The sequence below is a fragment of the Euleptes europaea genome, chromosome 4, assembly GCF_029931775.1.
Source record: "Euleptes europaea isolate rEulEur1 chromosome 4, rEulEur1.hap1, whole genome shotgun sequence".
Taxonomy (NCBI): Eukaryota; Metazoa; Chordata; class Lepidosauria; order Squamata; family Sphaerodactylidae; genus Euleptes; species Euleptes europaea.
Window position 1 is genome coordinate 486,448 of NC_079315.1, and position 12,301 is coordinate 498,748.

General features: G+C 50.0%; 1 protein-coding gene across 1 annotated transcript in view; it reads left to right on the top strand.

Annotated features, from left to right (window-relative positions):
* POLR3A (RNA polymerase III subunit A) overlaps positions 1–12,301 on the top strand; it is a 48,897-nt gene that overhangs the window by 12,011 nt on the left and 24,585 nt on the right. The window contains exons 8-18 of the mRNA XM_056848004.1: positions 43–179; positions 1,621–1,724; positions 2,942–3,083; positions 3,772–3,912; positions 5,132–5,201; positions 7,510–7,637; positions 8,796–8,934; positions 9,382–9,546; positions 10,273–10,445; positions 11,106–11,217; positions 11,614–11,732. Coding sequence (XP_056703982.1) covers positions 43–179; positions 1,621–1,724; positions 2,942–3,083; positions 3,772–3,912; positions 5,132–5,201; positions 7,510–7,637; positions 8,796–8,934; positions 9,382–9,546; positions 10,273–10,445; positions 11,106–11,217; positions 11,614–11,732 — 1,430 coding nt within the window. The remainder of the gene's footprint in view (positions 1–42; positions 180–1,620; positions 1,725–2,941; positions 3,084–3,771; positions 3,913–5,131; positions 5,202–7,509; positions 7,638–8,795; positions 8,935–9,381; positions 9,547–10,272; positions 10,446–11,105; positions 11,218–11,613; positions 11,733–12,301) is intronic.

The following is a 12,301-nucleotide window of genomic DNA, read 5'->3' on the forward strand; positions in this document are numbered from 1 at the left end:
TTCAGTTGGCTGTCTTCAATTAATTCTTTTTCCTTTTTTAAGGTCGGTTCAGAGGAAACTTATCTGGAAAGCGAGTGGATTTCTCAGGCAGAACCGTGATTTCACCTGACCCAAACCTGCGAATAGATGAAGTGGCTGTCCCTATCCATGTTGCCAAGATACTTACATTTCCTGAGAAGGTTGTACATTATTTATTTTAAATATTTATTAGCTATCTTTCTTTCTTATGGCGTTTGAGGCAGCCTAAGGTATTAGTAAAATACATAAAATAGAGTACGTAACAATACATAAAACCCAAAATATACGATCACAATTTAGGACTGCTTTAATCAAATGCAGTCCTAAATGAAACCGTCTTCTGCTCCTGCTAAAGGTTGAGAGTGAGGGGGCCTGGCCCACCTCCCTGGGGAGGCTGGTCCACGACCGTGGGGCTGCCACTGAAATGACCCTGTTTTGAATACCCACCACATGAGCTTTTTGGGTTGATGGGACAGTCAGGGGGGCCTCTCCCTGTGATCATAGTACCCGGGCAGGAACGTCTGGGTGAAAACAGTCCTTCAGACACCCCGGTCCCAAGCCATGGGGGGCTTTAAAGGTCAAATTGGAGAAGTTGGAGAAAATAAAGGTCCAACTGGAGAAAATAAAACCTGTCCTCTCCTGTGTGGTGCAATTTCAACAGCATGCTGAGCCTGTTTGGGTGATGCTCTCTCTCTCTCCTGGAGCCTCTCTGCATGTGGTGACGTCGGACTCAAGTCTTTCTCTGACTCGGCACATCAGGAAAATCTCATAGCCAGCTCAACATTCTGGCTCCTGGTTTAAGCTGCATGGTCTTTGTGTGGTGGGGGACAAAGATCAGAGGTGCTCTCCAGATCTCCTTCTGGTTAGCTGTTCCTCATGGTAACATTGCTTGAAAACACCTGTGCTTGTTGAATTCTGCATTGCATAATATGCAGCTTGAAGCAAGGCAAAAACAGTGTTGCTGTTGTATGTTTTGTTGTGCTATTTCTGAAACTTTTATTAATATAGAGCAGGCTGCGTGAAGTCCCTTATATGTATGAACATGATTTTCGATCTTCATTGGCTGTGTGTGTGCGTTTGTGCATAAAGTGCCATCAAGTCACAGCTGACTTATGGCCACCCCGTAGGGTTTTCAAGGCAAAGACATTTGGAGGAGATTTGCCATTGCCTGCCCTCGGGGTGGGCTGAGAGTTCGGAGAGAACTGTGACTGGCCCAAGGTCACCCAGCAGGCTTCATCTGGAAGAGTGGGGAATCAAACCCGGTTCTCCAGGTTAGAATCCGCTGCTCTTAACCACTCCACTCCACTGGCTCTCTTCATTGGGGAATTTAAAAAAAACAACTTCATCAGGTACCTGGGGAATAAAAGCTGTGGTAAAGGGCAAGAATTCACAAGTGACCCTTAAAAATAAAAAGATTATTCTGATCAACTCTTGATCATATACCATGCGATTGTTATGCCATTTAGCATGGGACAAGGCACGCAGTTTTCATGCACCTAAGGACCCACATCCTTCAGGCAGTCTTGTGGAAAAAGTGAGTTATGCTACTGGAGCTGCCTTTTCATTTCTTCCCCCTTCTAAGTGGAGTATTTCTATACACAGGTAAACAAAGCAAACATTGACCTGATGAGGGCGCTTGTTCGAAATGGCCCAGAGGTTCATCCCGGCGCCAGCTTCATTCAGCAGAGGCACACCCCGATGAAGAGGTGGGCCCTGGGGTCTCTAGCAACCCCTTCTAGTCTGAGGGAATGCCTGACCCTGCCCTCCCGTTTCTCATTCTGAACACTTTTTAAAGCTGCTGGGGAATCTCTCTCCTTCCCCAATTTCCCATGCTGGGTGTCCCTCGGTGGGTGGAGGGGTCTGGAGCTGGGGACTGAGTTCCCTCCCTGTTCATTTGTCCTAGAGGTGTGCCAAACTTGTGCAAAGAAGCCTCTCTGGAAACTGTCATCACAGCTGGGCAGCTGTTCGAGGGAGAGGGCGAAAGCCGTCCTCCTGCCCTTCTCGCCACAGCTGCTTGTGACCATTATAGATGCTTCTCAGAAGGGAGTTCCGTGCGGTTTGGGGTGATGCCCCATGGAAGCAGCGCCTCTTTGTGCCAGAGAGGCCCTTGCCCAGTCTAGGAGCATGCAAGGGAAAGCCTGCTTCTGTGTGCGGGGGAGGGGCCGTGGCTCAGTGGAAGAGCCTCTGCTTGGCATGCAGAAGGTCCCAGGTTCAGTCCCCGGCATCTCCAGTTAACAGGATCAGGCAGTGGGTGATGTGAAAGACCCCGGAGAGCCGTTGCCACTCTGAGTAGACACCTTGATGGATCGATGGTCTGATTCAATATCAGGCAGCTCCTGGTGTTGCAGACTGTCAGAGGAGGGCTGTTGCTTAGTGCTAGAGCATCTGGCATCTCTTGTTTTAAGGATCAGGCAGTGGGTGATGCGAAAGACCTTTCTCTGCCTGAGACCCTGGAGAGCCACTGCCAGTCTGAGGAAAAAGTACTGATTGTGATGGGCTGTTCAGTATAATGTAGCTCTGTGTGTCCATGTGGGCCTTTAGCTGAACTGGAGCATGAAAAAGCATTTCCTGTAGACAGTGGTACCGAAAAGCTTTCAGCTAAGATGTCAGAGAGCCGGATTTAAATCCAGCAGCACCTTAGAGACCAACAAGTTTTTAAGGGTGTAAGCTTTCGAGAGTCAAAGGTATTTGATGAAGGGAGCTTTGACTCTTGAAGGCCTATGCCCCCAAAACCATCTTGGTCTCTGAAGTGCCATGGGGCTTGAATCAAGCTCTTCTGTTGCAGACCAATACGGTTATCCTCTCAAACCACACACAGTCAGAGAATCTCTTATTGCCTCTGCAGTTTGTTCGTTAAAAGTGGGGAAGCCATCCCTGACTCCCCCCACCCCGCCCGGGGTGCTGTCCGTTTTCTCCTCCGCAGGTATTTGAGGTATGGAAACCGGGAGAAGATGGCCCAGGAGCTGAAGTACGGGGACGTTGTCGAGAGGCACCTCAAGGACGGGGACATTGTCCTGTTCAACCGGCAGCCGTCTCTGCACAAGCTGAGCATCATGGCTCATATTGTGAGTATGGGGAGCGCCGGTTGTGGTCCCCCGAGGTGGCATGTTCAGCAGTGTGTTTCAGTCATCTGTGCAGGTCTCTGAGGAGGGCATGAGAAAGTGAAAACTAGCAACTGACAGTGGCCGCTGACAGGCTTCAGAGGGGGCTTTGGTTTTTTGGCCAGCAACTTCTAGATTTTTATATCTTCCCAGCCACAGTGCCCTCCATGTGCCACCCCACCGACCCTCACTTGGGTCCCCAGTCCACTGATTCAGCCGCTTCTCCTTGGTGCTATGTTCGTGGTGGGCTCCGGCCAGTCTGGTTGACCTCCTCTGGTTTGGCAGTGGGTGCGTTGGCAAGAGCAGACGAGAACCCCAACTCTCTGGCACCTTCCTGAGTGGCGCTGGACCTTGGCATGTGATAGAAGGGAGGTGGTAGAGTGGACTGTTCCATTTCATACTGTGTGTGTGTGTGCGAGAGAGGCCAGACTTTTTCTTTTAACGCCCCTTTATGAAAATGGCAACAAACCGACTTCCCTGCTTGTGCCAAACTAGCCTAGCCTAGCAGTGGGGCGATGTGATGCTGGATGCAGGAATTCTTCACGTAGGGAATCGTTCAGAGTCGCTACCTACCCATGTGAAACTCTCTCCAGTCTTTGATTTCGTTGTTCCTGTTGTTGATGGTTCTCTTTGTGGTCTTGATCCGATTTAGGCTCGAGTGAAACCTCACCGGACTTTCCGATTTAACGAGTGCGTCTGCACGCCGTACAACGCAGATTTTGACGGCGACGAGATGAACCTTCACCTTCCTCAGACAGAGGAGGCCAAAGCGGAAGCGCTTGTTCTGATGGGAGTAAGCCAAATGTTCTTCTGCTGCTTGGTGGGCCGGAGGGGGTTGGGGGTGTGGTGCGCTTTGCAGCTTCCATGGCAAGGATGGCAGGTGGCAGCACAAAACTGGGTTGGTGGTGTGTTGCTGTCTTCCCGTGAGCTTTCACCTTACAACTTTCACGTAAGGGGTGGTAGGGCTACATTAGAATTGGAGAAAGGTTACTAAGGGAAAGTAGAAAAACTGTGGAGTTATAATGAAAGTTAACTATCCCTCCTGCGCACCCCCCCCCCAATTTTTTGGGGGGGATTCTGGAGTTTAATCCAGGTTTAGAAATGCAGATTTTGGGCGATGGCAGGAGGCTAAGTTAAGCCACACGTCTGCATTTGTGTATCATACGTTGCCAGATTCTCTTGAGTGTGCACACGTGTGCTCATATTCTTGGCAACAGTCTTCACATGCCTATATGTGAATTGGGGACACTGAAAAGAGGGGGGGGGCGTGTTCATGTTTTCCACCATTTCTTGATGGGACAATGTTTTGAACCCATTCTAATAATAAAAAGCCTAATATTGCCACCTATTTGAATGGGTGTGTGTGTGTTCATCATTATAAAATGTTATTGTTAAAGGAGAGAGACAAGGATTAAGACTTAAAAATTTATTCCAAATTTATAGAATTGTTGGTTCTTGTAGGTTATCCGGGCTGTGTAACCGTGGTCTTGGTACCAAGACCACGGTTACACAGCCCGGATAACCTACAAGAACCAATGAACTCTGACCGTGTTTGCAGATGGCAAATGTTCTCCTTTAATTTGCATACTTCTGTTCTGGTCCCAGACAGAAAATGGAACTCTCAATTCTTCCTACTCTGCTATTGTGGTTTTTATCAGAGTATTCCCCTGTAGTGTTACGGCTAACTTAAATGCACAGCAATAAGCGTTGAGATTTGATAATCTTATCCCGCCGTTCAGCTTGAGTCTATTTAGAACATTTTCAGAAATCCTTGGTTTGGTTTTTAGCCCAGCTTTACTCCTACGTTTCTGATTTTTCTCTTGTTTGTAATATCCGGATCAACTGAGATTTTAAGCATACTGGGTGAAGCAGTTCTTGCAGTGATACGTTGTGGTACAAAACTAAGTAATTAACCACAAATGATGAAATATGGGCTGTCCGTTTGTTTACTTAATGAACACATTTAAAACATCTCTTTTTTTGCCCCCACCTCCAATTTCTGTGGTATCCAGACCAAAGCAAATTTGGTAACGCCAAGAAACGGGGAGCCCCTGATAGCTGCGATTCAGGATTTCCTTACAGGTCAGTAGCTGAAGTCCTTTTAGCAGTTCGTGAGGTCAAACCCTCGCAGTTCCGTTTCAGAGGGATTCTTGAATGATCTGTGTGGATGTGTCCTTGGGGCATCTTGCTCACACTTGATAGGAGCAGACATGCGATAAACGGTATCTCTTAGGACAGAGGTGCCCATGGGTGCCAAAGTACCTGCAGACACCTTTCCTGGCACCCACCAGCTGCTTTTAGAAAATGGGTGGGGCTTTTGCCCAGCAAGGCTTCTGATTGGCTGTGCAGCTTAAAAGGCATCCTGTTCAACAGAGCATCTGCCTGAAATGTTGAAGAGGTTACACATCATCACCTCGCTCCCTGACGTTTTGTGATTGGCTCTGCCTCCTGTGGCAGTGTCGTGGTGCAGGCGAGGAGCGAGGGCTGTAAGCGTAGTCTGGGGAACAGTCCAAGGTCATGCACAGTGAAGGCAGAGTCCAAGATATCAATAGAGGCAAGGGAAGTCCAAGATGTTAGTCAGAGCCAGTCCAAGAAGTCAGGATACCAGGAATCCAAAGGATAGCAGGGAAACAAGGCCGGTACACCAGGAGGTTGGTGACAAGTTGCTTGCACAACAGCCAAGCCTAACTGATGGCTTAAATCCCTTCCCCTGCTGCTGTAGCAGAGCCAGCTGATGCTGATGAGGCTGAGTTCACAGGTGGTGCTTCAGCCCTGCTCTTCCTCATCACTGCTACTGGGGAGGTTTCTGTGTAAAGCCTTCAGTCTAGCACTCTGCCGTCTCTGCTGCATTGCCAGACGAACCTGTTTTCTTTTCTGCTCCAGTGGCCTTGGCGAGGCCTCTGGAGACACTGCATGTTGCAAGGTGTCAGGTCCAACTGGAGTCCTTGAGCTGGCAGGCTGCAGGCATGGTGAGTCATCTCCTGACTTTGGCTGATCCTCTATTCTGGCCTCTACTTCCTCTTCGTCAGAGGAGGTCTCTGCAGGCTGACTCTCTGCATGCTGACTCATGACAGGCAGCCATTTTGTGACTGTGCCCCCTGCCGTGTGTCAGAATTCCAAAGGTGCCCGTAGGCTCGGGAATGTTGGGGACCCCTGTCTTAGGAGAAGGATTTTACACAGTATCATTGGGATAGAAGACCATCAACCCCAAGGGCATGCTAGTTTTTGGGCCAGGTGGCAGGGGGACTACTCTTCAGCCAACACAGCATGGGAGCTTCTTCATCTGAAAAATCGCCAGCACTGATATGGCCGTAGTCTTAGCCTCATTGTGTAAATCCATTAATACATGTGCCAAAAACCTGTGCAGCGGGCTTTTTAAATCTCTTCCTGCTTGGTTTTCACAGTGCCCTTTGTGACTTTAACTTCAGGCATAAGACAAAACTGTTACTGTTCTGTTTGCACTGCTGTTTTGTCTGTTGCTGTTGCATTAAAATTTGTCAGAATAAGGCATAGAGGTAGAACGTTAAATTGACATTCAGTATCTGAAGATGATGCCCTGACCTGGATGGCCCAGGCTAGCCTGATCTCGTCAGATCTCAGAAGCTAAGCAGGGTCAGCCCTGGTTAGTATTTGGACGGGAGACCACCCAGGAATACCAGGGTTGCTGTGCAGAGGAAGGCACTGGCAAGCCACCTCTGTTAGTCTCTTGCCATGAAACCCCCAAAAGGGGTCGCCATAAGTCGGCTGCGACTTGACGGGGAAGGGCCGTAGCTCAGTGGTAGAGCATCCGCTTGCCATGCAGAAGGTCCCAGGATCAATCCCCGGCATCTCCAGTTAAAGGGACTAGGCAAGTAGGTGATGTGAAAGACCTCAGCCTAAGACCTTGGAGAGCCGCTGCCAGTCTGAGTAGACAATACTGACTTTGATGGACCAAGGGTCTGATTCAGTATAAGGCAGCTTCATGTGTTCATGTGTGTTCACTTTACACACACACACACATCTGAAGATGATAGTTCTAGCTTATTGATAGAATAAAGGGTGTAAACTTATAATAACATAATAACTGTCATTTGATTAGTAACCATTCATTAAGCGTTCTTAAATTTTATGTATTATGCTTTGTAGGAGAATAGTAAACTAATATTTAGCATTAATCAGTAATTAGCACTAGAATTTAACAGGGTGAGATTAGAGTTGATGATGGATGTATGCTTGTGCTATTTTATTGAAGCTTGGACACAGACATATCTTTCCCCCCTTCTTTTTCCCTATTTTCTTTTTCTGTATCCCAATATATAAAATAAAGTTATATTTAAAATGTGTCAGAATATGGCAAGTTGCTCTGTGATAACTAAAGTCTTGGTGACGTTTGTGTTCTTAACTCTTCCAGCTGCCTACCTCCTCACTCTGAAAGACACCTTTTTTGACCGCGCTAAAGCCTGCCAGATCGTTGCTTCTATCCTGGTTGGCAAGGATGAAAAAATCAAAGTCCACCTTCCACCGCCGGCGATTCTAAAGGTATTTAGCCAGTGCCTGAGTTTAGCCACTGTGTTACCGGGCTTTTGGGGGGAAGAGGCTCTTTCACTATAAAGTGGGGCTGGGTGGAGGGAAGGTTTGAGACCAGACAAGAGAGGAAACATGTAAGAAAGGGGCAGCAATTGCTCTCACGGGAGGGTGGCTCAGATATGTCTGTGCCTGGAGAGGTCACCTGGCTTGCCTCGACCAAGATGGAACGCCGTCAGCACTCTGGCAGCCTCAGGAGCCATCGTCAAGTGCTGCCTGTGCCATAGAACAGAGCTTCCCCAACGTGATGCCTTTCCTGGTGCCCACCAAGTGTTTTTAGAAAGTGGGGCAGCGCCCGGAGGGGCTTTTCTCTATCAAGGCTTCTAATTGGCTGTGAAGACTGTTAAAAACGTTGCTTTGGCAGCAGCTGCCACCACAGCACAAGGATTTTCACTATGTGACTGATAGTAAGCTGTGGCAGCCATTTTGTGGCTGGCTCCGCCTCCTGCGGCAGCTATTTTGTGCGCGGCCCTGCCTCTTGTGGCAGCCATTTTTGTGGGTGCTCCTGCTCACTGTGTCAGAATTCCAAAGGTGCCTGCAGGCTCAAAAAGATCGAGGACCCCTGCTTTCGAATCACAACTTGGCAGTGGTTCCAGGTGATCAGTTGGATCCCACAGATCCGTCGTGCTAGCAAAAGCCCAGTGGAAGGAGCCTTCTGCCAGTGGAACATGCTGTTATTTAAATCAGGGAATTTATGGCTGAAACCTGGTGTTATGTGGGATGTACTAATACTTGCTGCAATACTGGCTTTCTCAGCGGAAGACAAAATTGTTGTAGCTGGTAGGCTGGGAAGAAACGAGACTGAGCTCCTCTTCTCCACCCCTTCTGCCCACAATTATTAAAAGAGTCTGAGATTGTGGTAAGAAAGGACTGCAACTGTGTACCGTTTAGGACTAAATTACTTGCAGCCCTGCTCCCGTCCCGTCCCCCACTGCAGACGTGGGGCTGTTTGTGCCCCAGCAGTTGAAGAGGAGTGTAAATCTGAGTCTACTGAATAAAGCCCCGTGTTGAACCTTCTCATGCTACAGATGCAGCGGAGATCATTCCGCTGATGTTCCTCTCCTGGTCTTCTCACTCTCTGTTGTTGCTGTTGTTGTCGTTGTTTTCCCCCAGCCTGTCACCCTGTGGACAGGAAAGCAGGTCTTCAGTGTCATCCTCAAGCCGAGTGCCAGCTGCCTGGTCAAAGCCAACCTCCGCACCAAGGGCAAGCAGTATTGCGGCAAGGGGGAAGACTTGTGCAGCAACGACTCCTGTGAGTGGGGCCAGCGTCTCGGCCTGTCAGGGCAGTAGAGGCTTGGAGGGGGCTAATTGGCTGGTGGATTTATTGCAGAATTTGCTGCTTAGGGGGTGATGGAAAGTGCTCGGGGGCAGGGCTGTGGCTCAGTTTGTAGAGCATCTGCTTGGCATGCAGAAGGCCCCAGGTTCAATCCCCGGCATCTCCAGTTAAAGGGACTAGGCAAGTAGGTGGTGTGAAAGACCTCAGCCTGAGACCCTGGAGAGTGTTTGCTGGCCTGAGCAGTCAATACTGACTTTAAAGGACCAAGGCTCTGATTCACTAGAAGGCAGCTTCATGTTGCTCGTCGGCCACATCAGTGAGAAGTGGACCTTACGGAGCTCAAGCAAGTGCCGTAGGGCTAACCCGGCGTTGCTCAAGGGTTGGGCTTCACCTAGCCTTATGCCTTGTTGGTGCTTCTTCCAGATGTTACGATCCACAATAGCGAGCTGATGTCCGGCAGCATGGACAAAGGCACTTTAGGATCCGGGTCCAAGAACAACATCTTCTACATCTTGCTGAGAGACTGGGGGCAAGTGGAAGCCGCGGATGCCATGTCCCGCCTCGCCAGGCTGGCTCCGGTCTACCTGTGTAAGTACTTCGGGAAAAGCTTTGCAAAGAAGGGCCTGTCCAGATCAGCCCCTTTGCGCTATTCTTGTAGCCCTGGCTCCATCCCAAACAGTGGGGAAGATCAGATAGGTCATGCTGGTTGGTGGGGAGGAGATGGCAAAGGTGCTGGTTCCAACAGCAGCTCTACAGAATTCCTGGAACATCCCAGTTTCCATAATGGAAAATGTCTTGCTTCTGCACACCACATAATTGGATCACAACTGTGCATTTACTGACATGGTGGTGGAAAGTGCTGTAAAGTTGCAGCCGACTTATGGCAACCCCGCAGGGTTTTCAAGGCGAGACGTTCAGAGGTGGTTGGCCATTGCCTGCCTTTGTGTCGCGAACCAGGACTTCCTTGGTGGTCTCCCATCCAAATACTAACCAGGGCTGGCCCTGCTTAGCTTCCGAGATCTGACAAGATTGGGCTAGCTTGGGCCATCCAAATCAGGACAACATTGGTGCCAGTTTCCTTCCAAGGAGTAGGGTTTATTTTCCCAACATACTGCCCTAGGAGAATGCAAAATGCCAAAAATGGCAAAATGCCAAAAAGGACCCCCCGCTAAACATGTAAAACTCATGTTAAATTATTTCTCGCTGGATCCTGAACCATCTGTCTTGTGCTGGTGTTAAAAAAACACCACTGATAATGTGAACTACGTAGATTCTGCTGATGCGTTTGCGTGATCTTTCTTTGGAACTGTTTAGCCAACCGAGGTTTCTCTATTGGAATTGGCGACGTCACCCCGGGGCAGGGGCTGCTGAAGGCCAAATACGAGCTTCTGAACGCTGGATACAAGAAATGTGACGAGTACATCGAGGCTCTGAACACTGGCAAGCTGCAGCAGCAGCCCGGCTGCACAGCGGAAGAGACGCTGGAGGTGAGTGCCATCCCACCACACAAAGCGTGATTTGCTCTGAGTGATGGACACACACACGGATACAGACAGGGGCAGGCCCTTATCGCATGAACATACATGAAGCTGCCTTATACTGAATCAGAACATCAAGGTCCATCAAAGTCAGCATTGTCTACTCAGACCGGCAGCGGCTCTCCAGGGTCTCAGGCAGAAAAGGGTCTTTCACATCACCTACTTGCCTAGTCCCTTTAACTGGAGATGCCGGGGATTGAACCTGGGAACTTCTGCATGCCAAGCAGATGCTCTGCCACTGAGCCATGGCCCTTCCCCTACAGGTATGTGAACAAAAGGCTAGTCTAAGTTGGCTGCTAAAGAGACCAAGAGAACAGCAGTGAGATACGAGGATTCTTGGGGCACGAGGGGTTACTGTTGGACAGGGGTGGTCCCCAGTGGCACCAAAAACTACCAGACCCAGGAAAACCCCCCACTACAAGGAGCGTTGCTAGACTGGCCAACCTTGCGGGCGTGTGGTTGGTTTGGCACCCTTCATGGCTATAAGCATTACGCTCCAAAGAACGTTTGTGCCGATTTCCTTCCAAGGAATACCGTTTGCTGTTCGGTGATTGCTTTGTTATGGGAAGCCTTGGAACGCTTGGCTCTGAACCGCCACTCCCTCCCTAGGCCCTGATCCTGAAAGAGCTGTCCGTGATCCGAGACCATGCTGGCAGCGCCTGCCTCCGAGAACTGGACAAGAGCAACAGCCCCCTCATCATGGCTCTCTGCGGTTCCAAAGGTGAGATCCGTGGGGCTGGGCCAGCCCCCCCTTGCTGCCATTCCAGCCCTCCCACCATCCCTGTTGCCAATCAGTGATGTGCGAGTTAAGAGCACGGTTCTGGTCGGGGGACCGTGGCTGTGAAGCGGGGGTCCCAAACATTACGCCCATGGGCACCCTCGTTCCCACCGACAGCTTTCCTGGCACCCACTGAGTGGTGGGCACAGCCACAAAATGTCTGCCGCAGGAGATGAAGCCAACCACAAAATGGCTGCAGTGGCAGGAGGTAGAGCCAGCCAGCTGCACAGTGTCAGGTTGTGAGGTCATGCTTAACTCTTCAACATTTCAGGCAGAAGCTCTGTTTAACGGGATGCCTTTGCTGAGCTGGGCCTTTGTTTCTGCTTGTTTTTTCTGTAGGGTCCTTCATCAACATATCCCAGATGATTGCCTGTGTCGGGCAGCAGGCGATCAGTGGGTCCCGCGTGCCGGACGGCTTCGAGAACAGGTCCCTGCCCCACTTCGAGAAGCATTCCAAGGTGAAGTGCCTGGCATTTCTGCAGGGTGGTGGTGGTGGGAGTGTGGTTTTAAGAGAAGCACCTCGCAGTACAGCAGCATCGTGAAAACATGGGCTGGAATGCAGAAAGAGGCAATGGCGGGATTTCTGGTGTGGCGTTGTGGCTAGGGCTGAGCTGTGAATCGTGGTTACAATGAAAGCAGTGCCCAGTATTCTCTTGTTGAATGAAGAAGCCAAGCCACTGGTGTGGTGAACTTGAGATCAACCATCTTCTGAAACTCAGCGGTTCTCAAATTGTGGCTCGGGACCGCAAAGTGGATTGCAATTCTCTAAAGGAACATAAGGACTGGATCAGGCCAGTCAGGGTCCATCTAGTCCCGCATCCCGTCTCACACAGTGGGCAACCAGTTCCTCTGGAGGACGGACAACAGGGCACGGAGGCCGAGGCCTTCATAAAAACATCAGAAGAGCCCAGCTGGATCAGACCAGTGAGGGTCCATCTAGCCCAGCATCCTGTCTCACACAGTGGCCAACCTAGTTCCTCTGGAGGGCCAACCAACAGGGCGGAGGCCAGCTCCTTCATAAGAACAC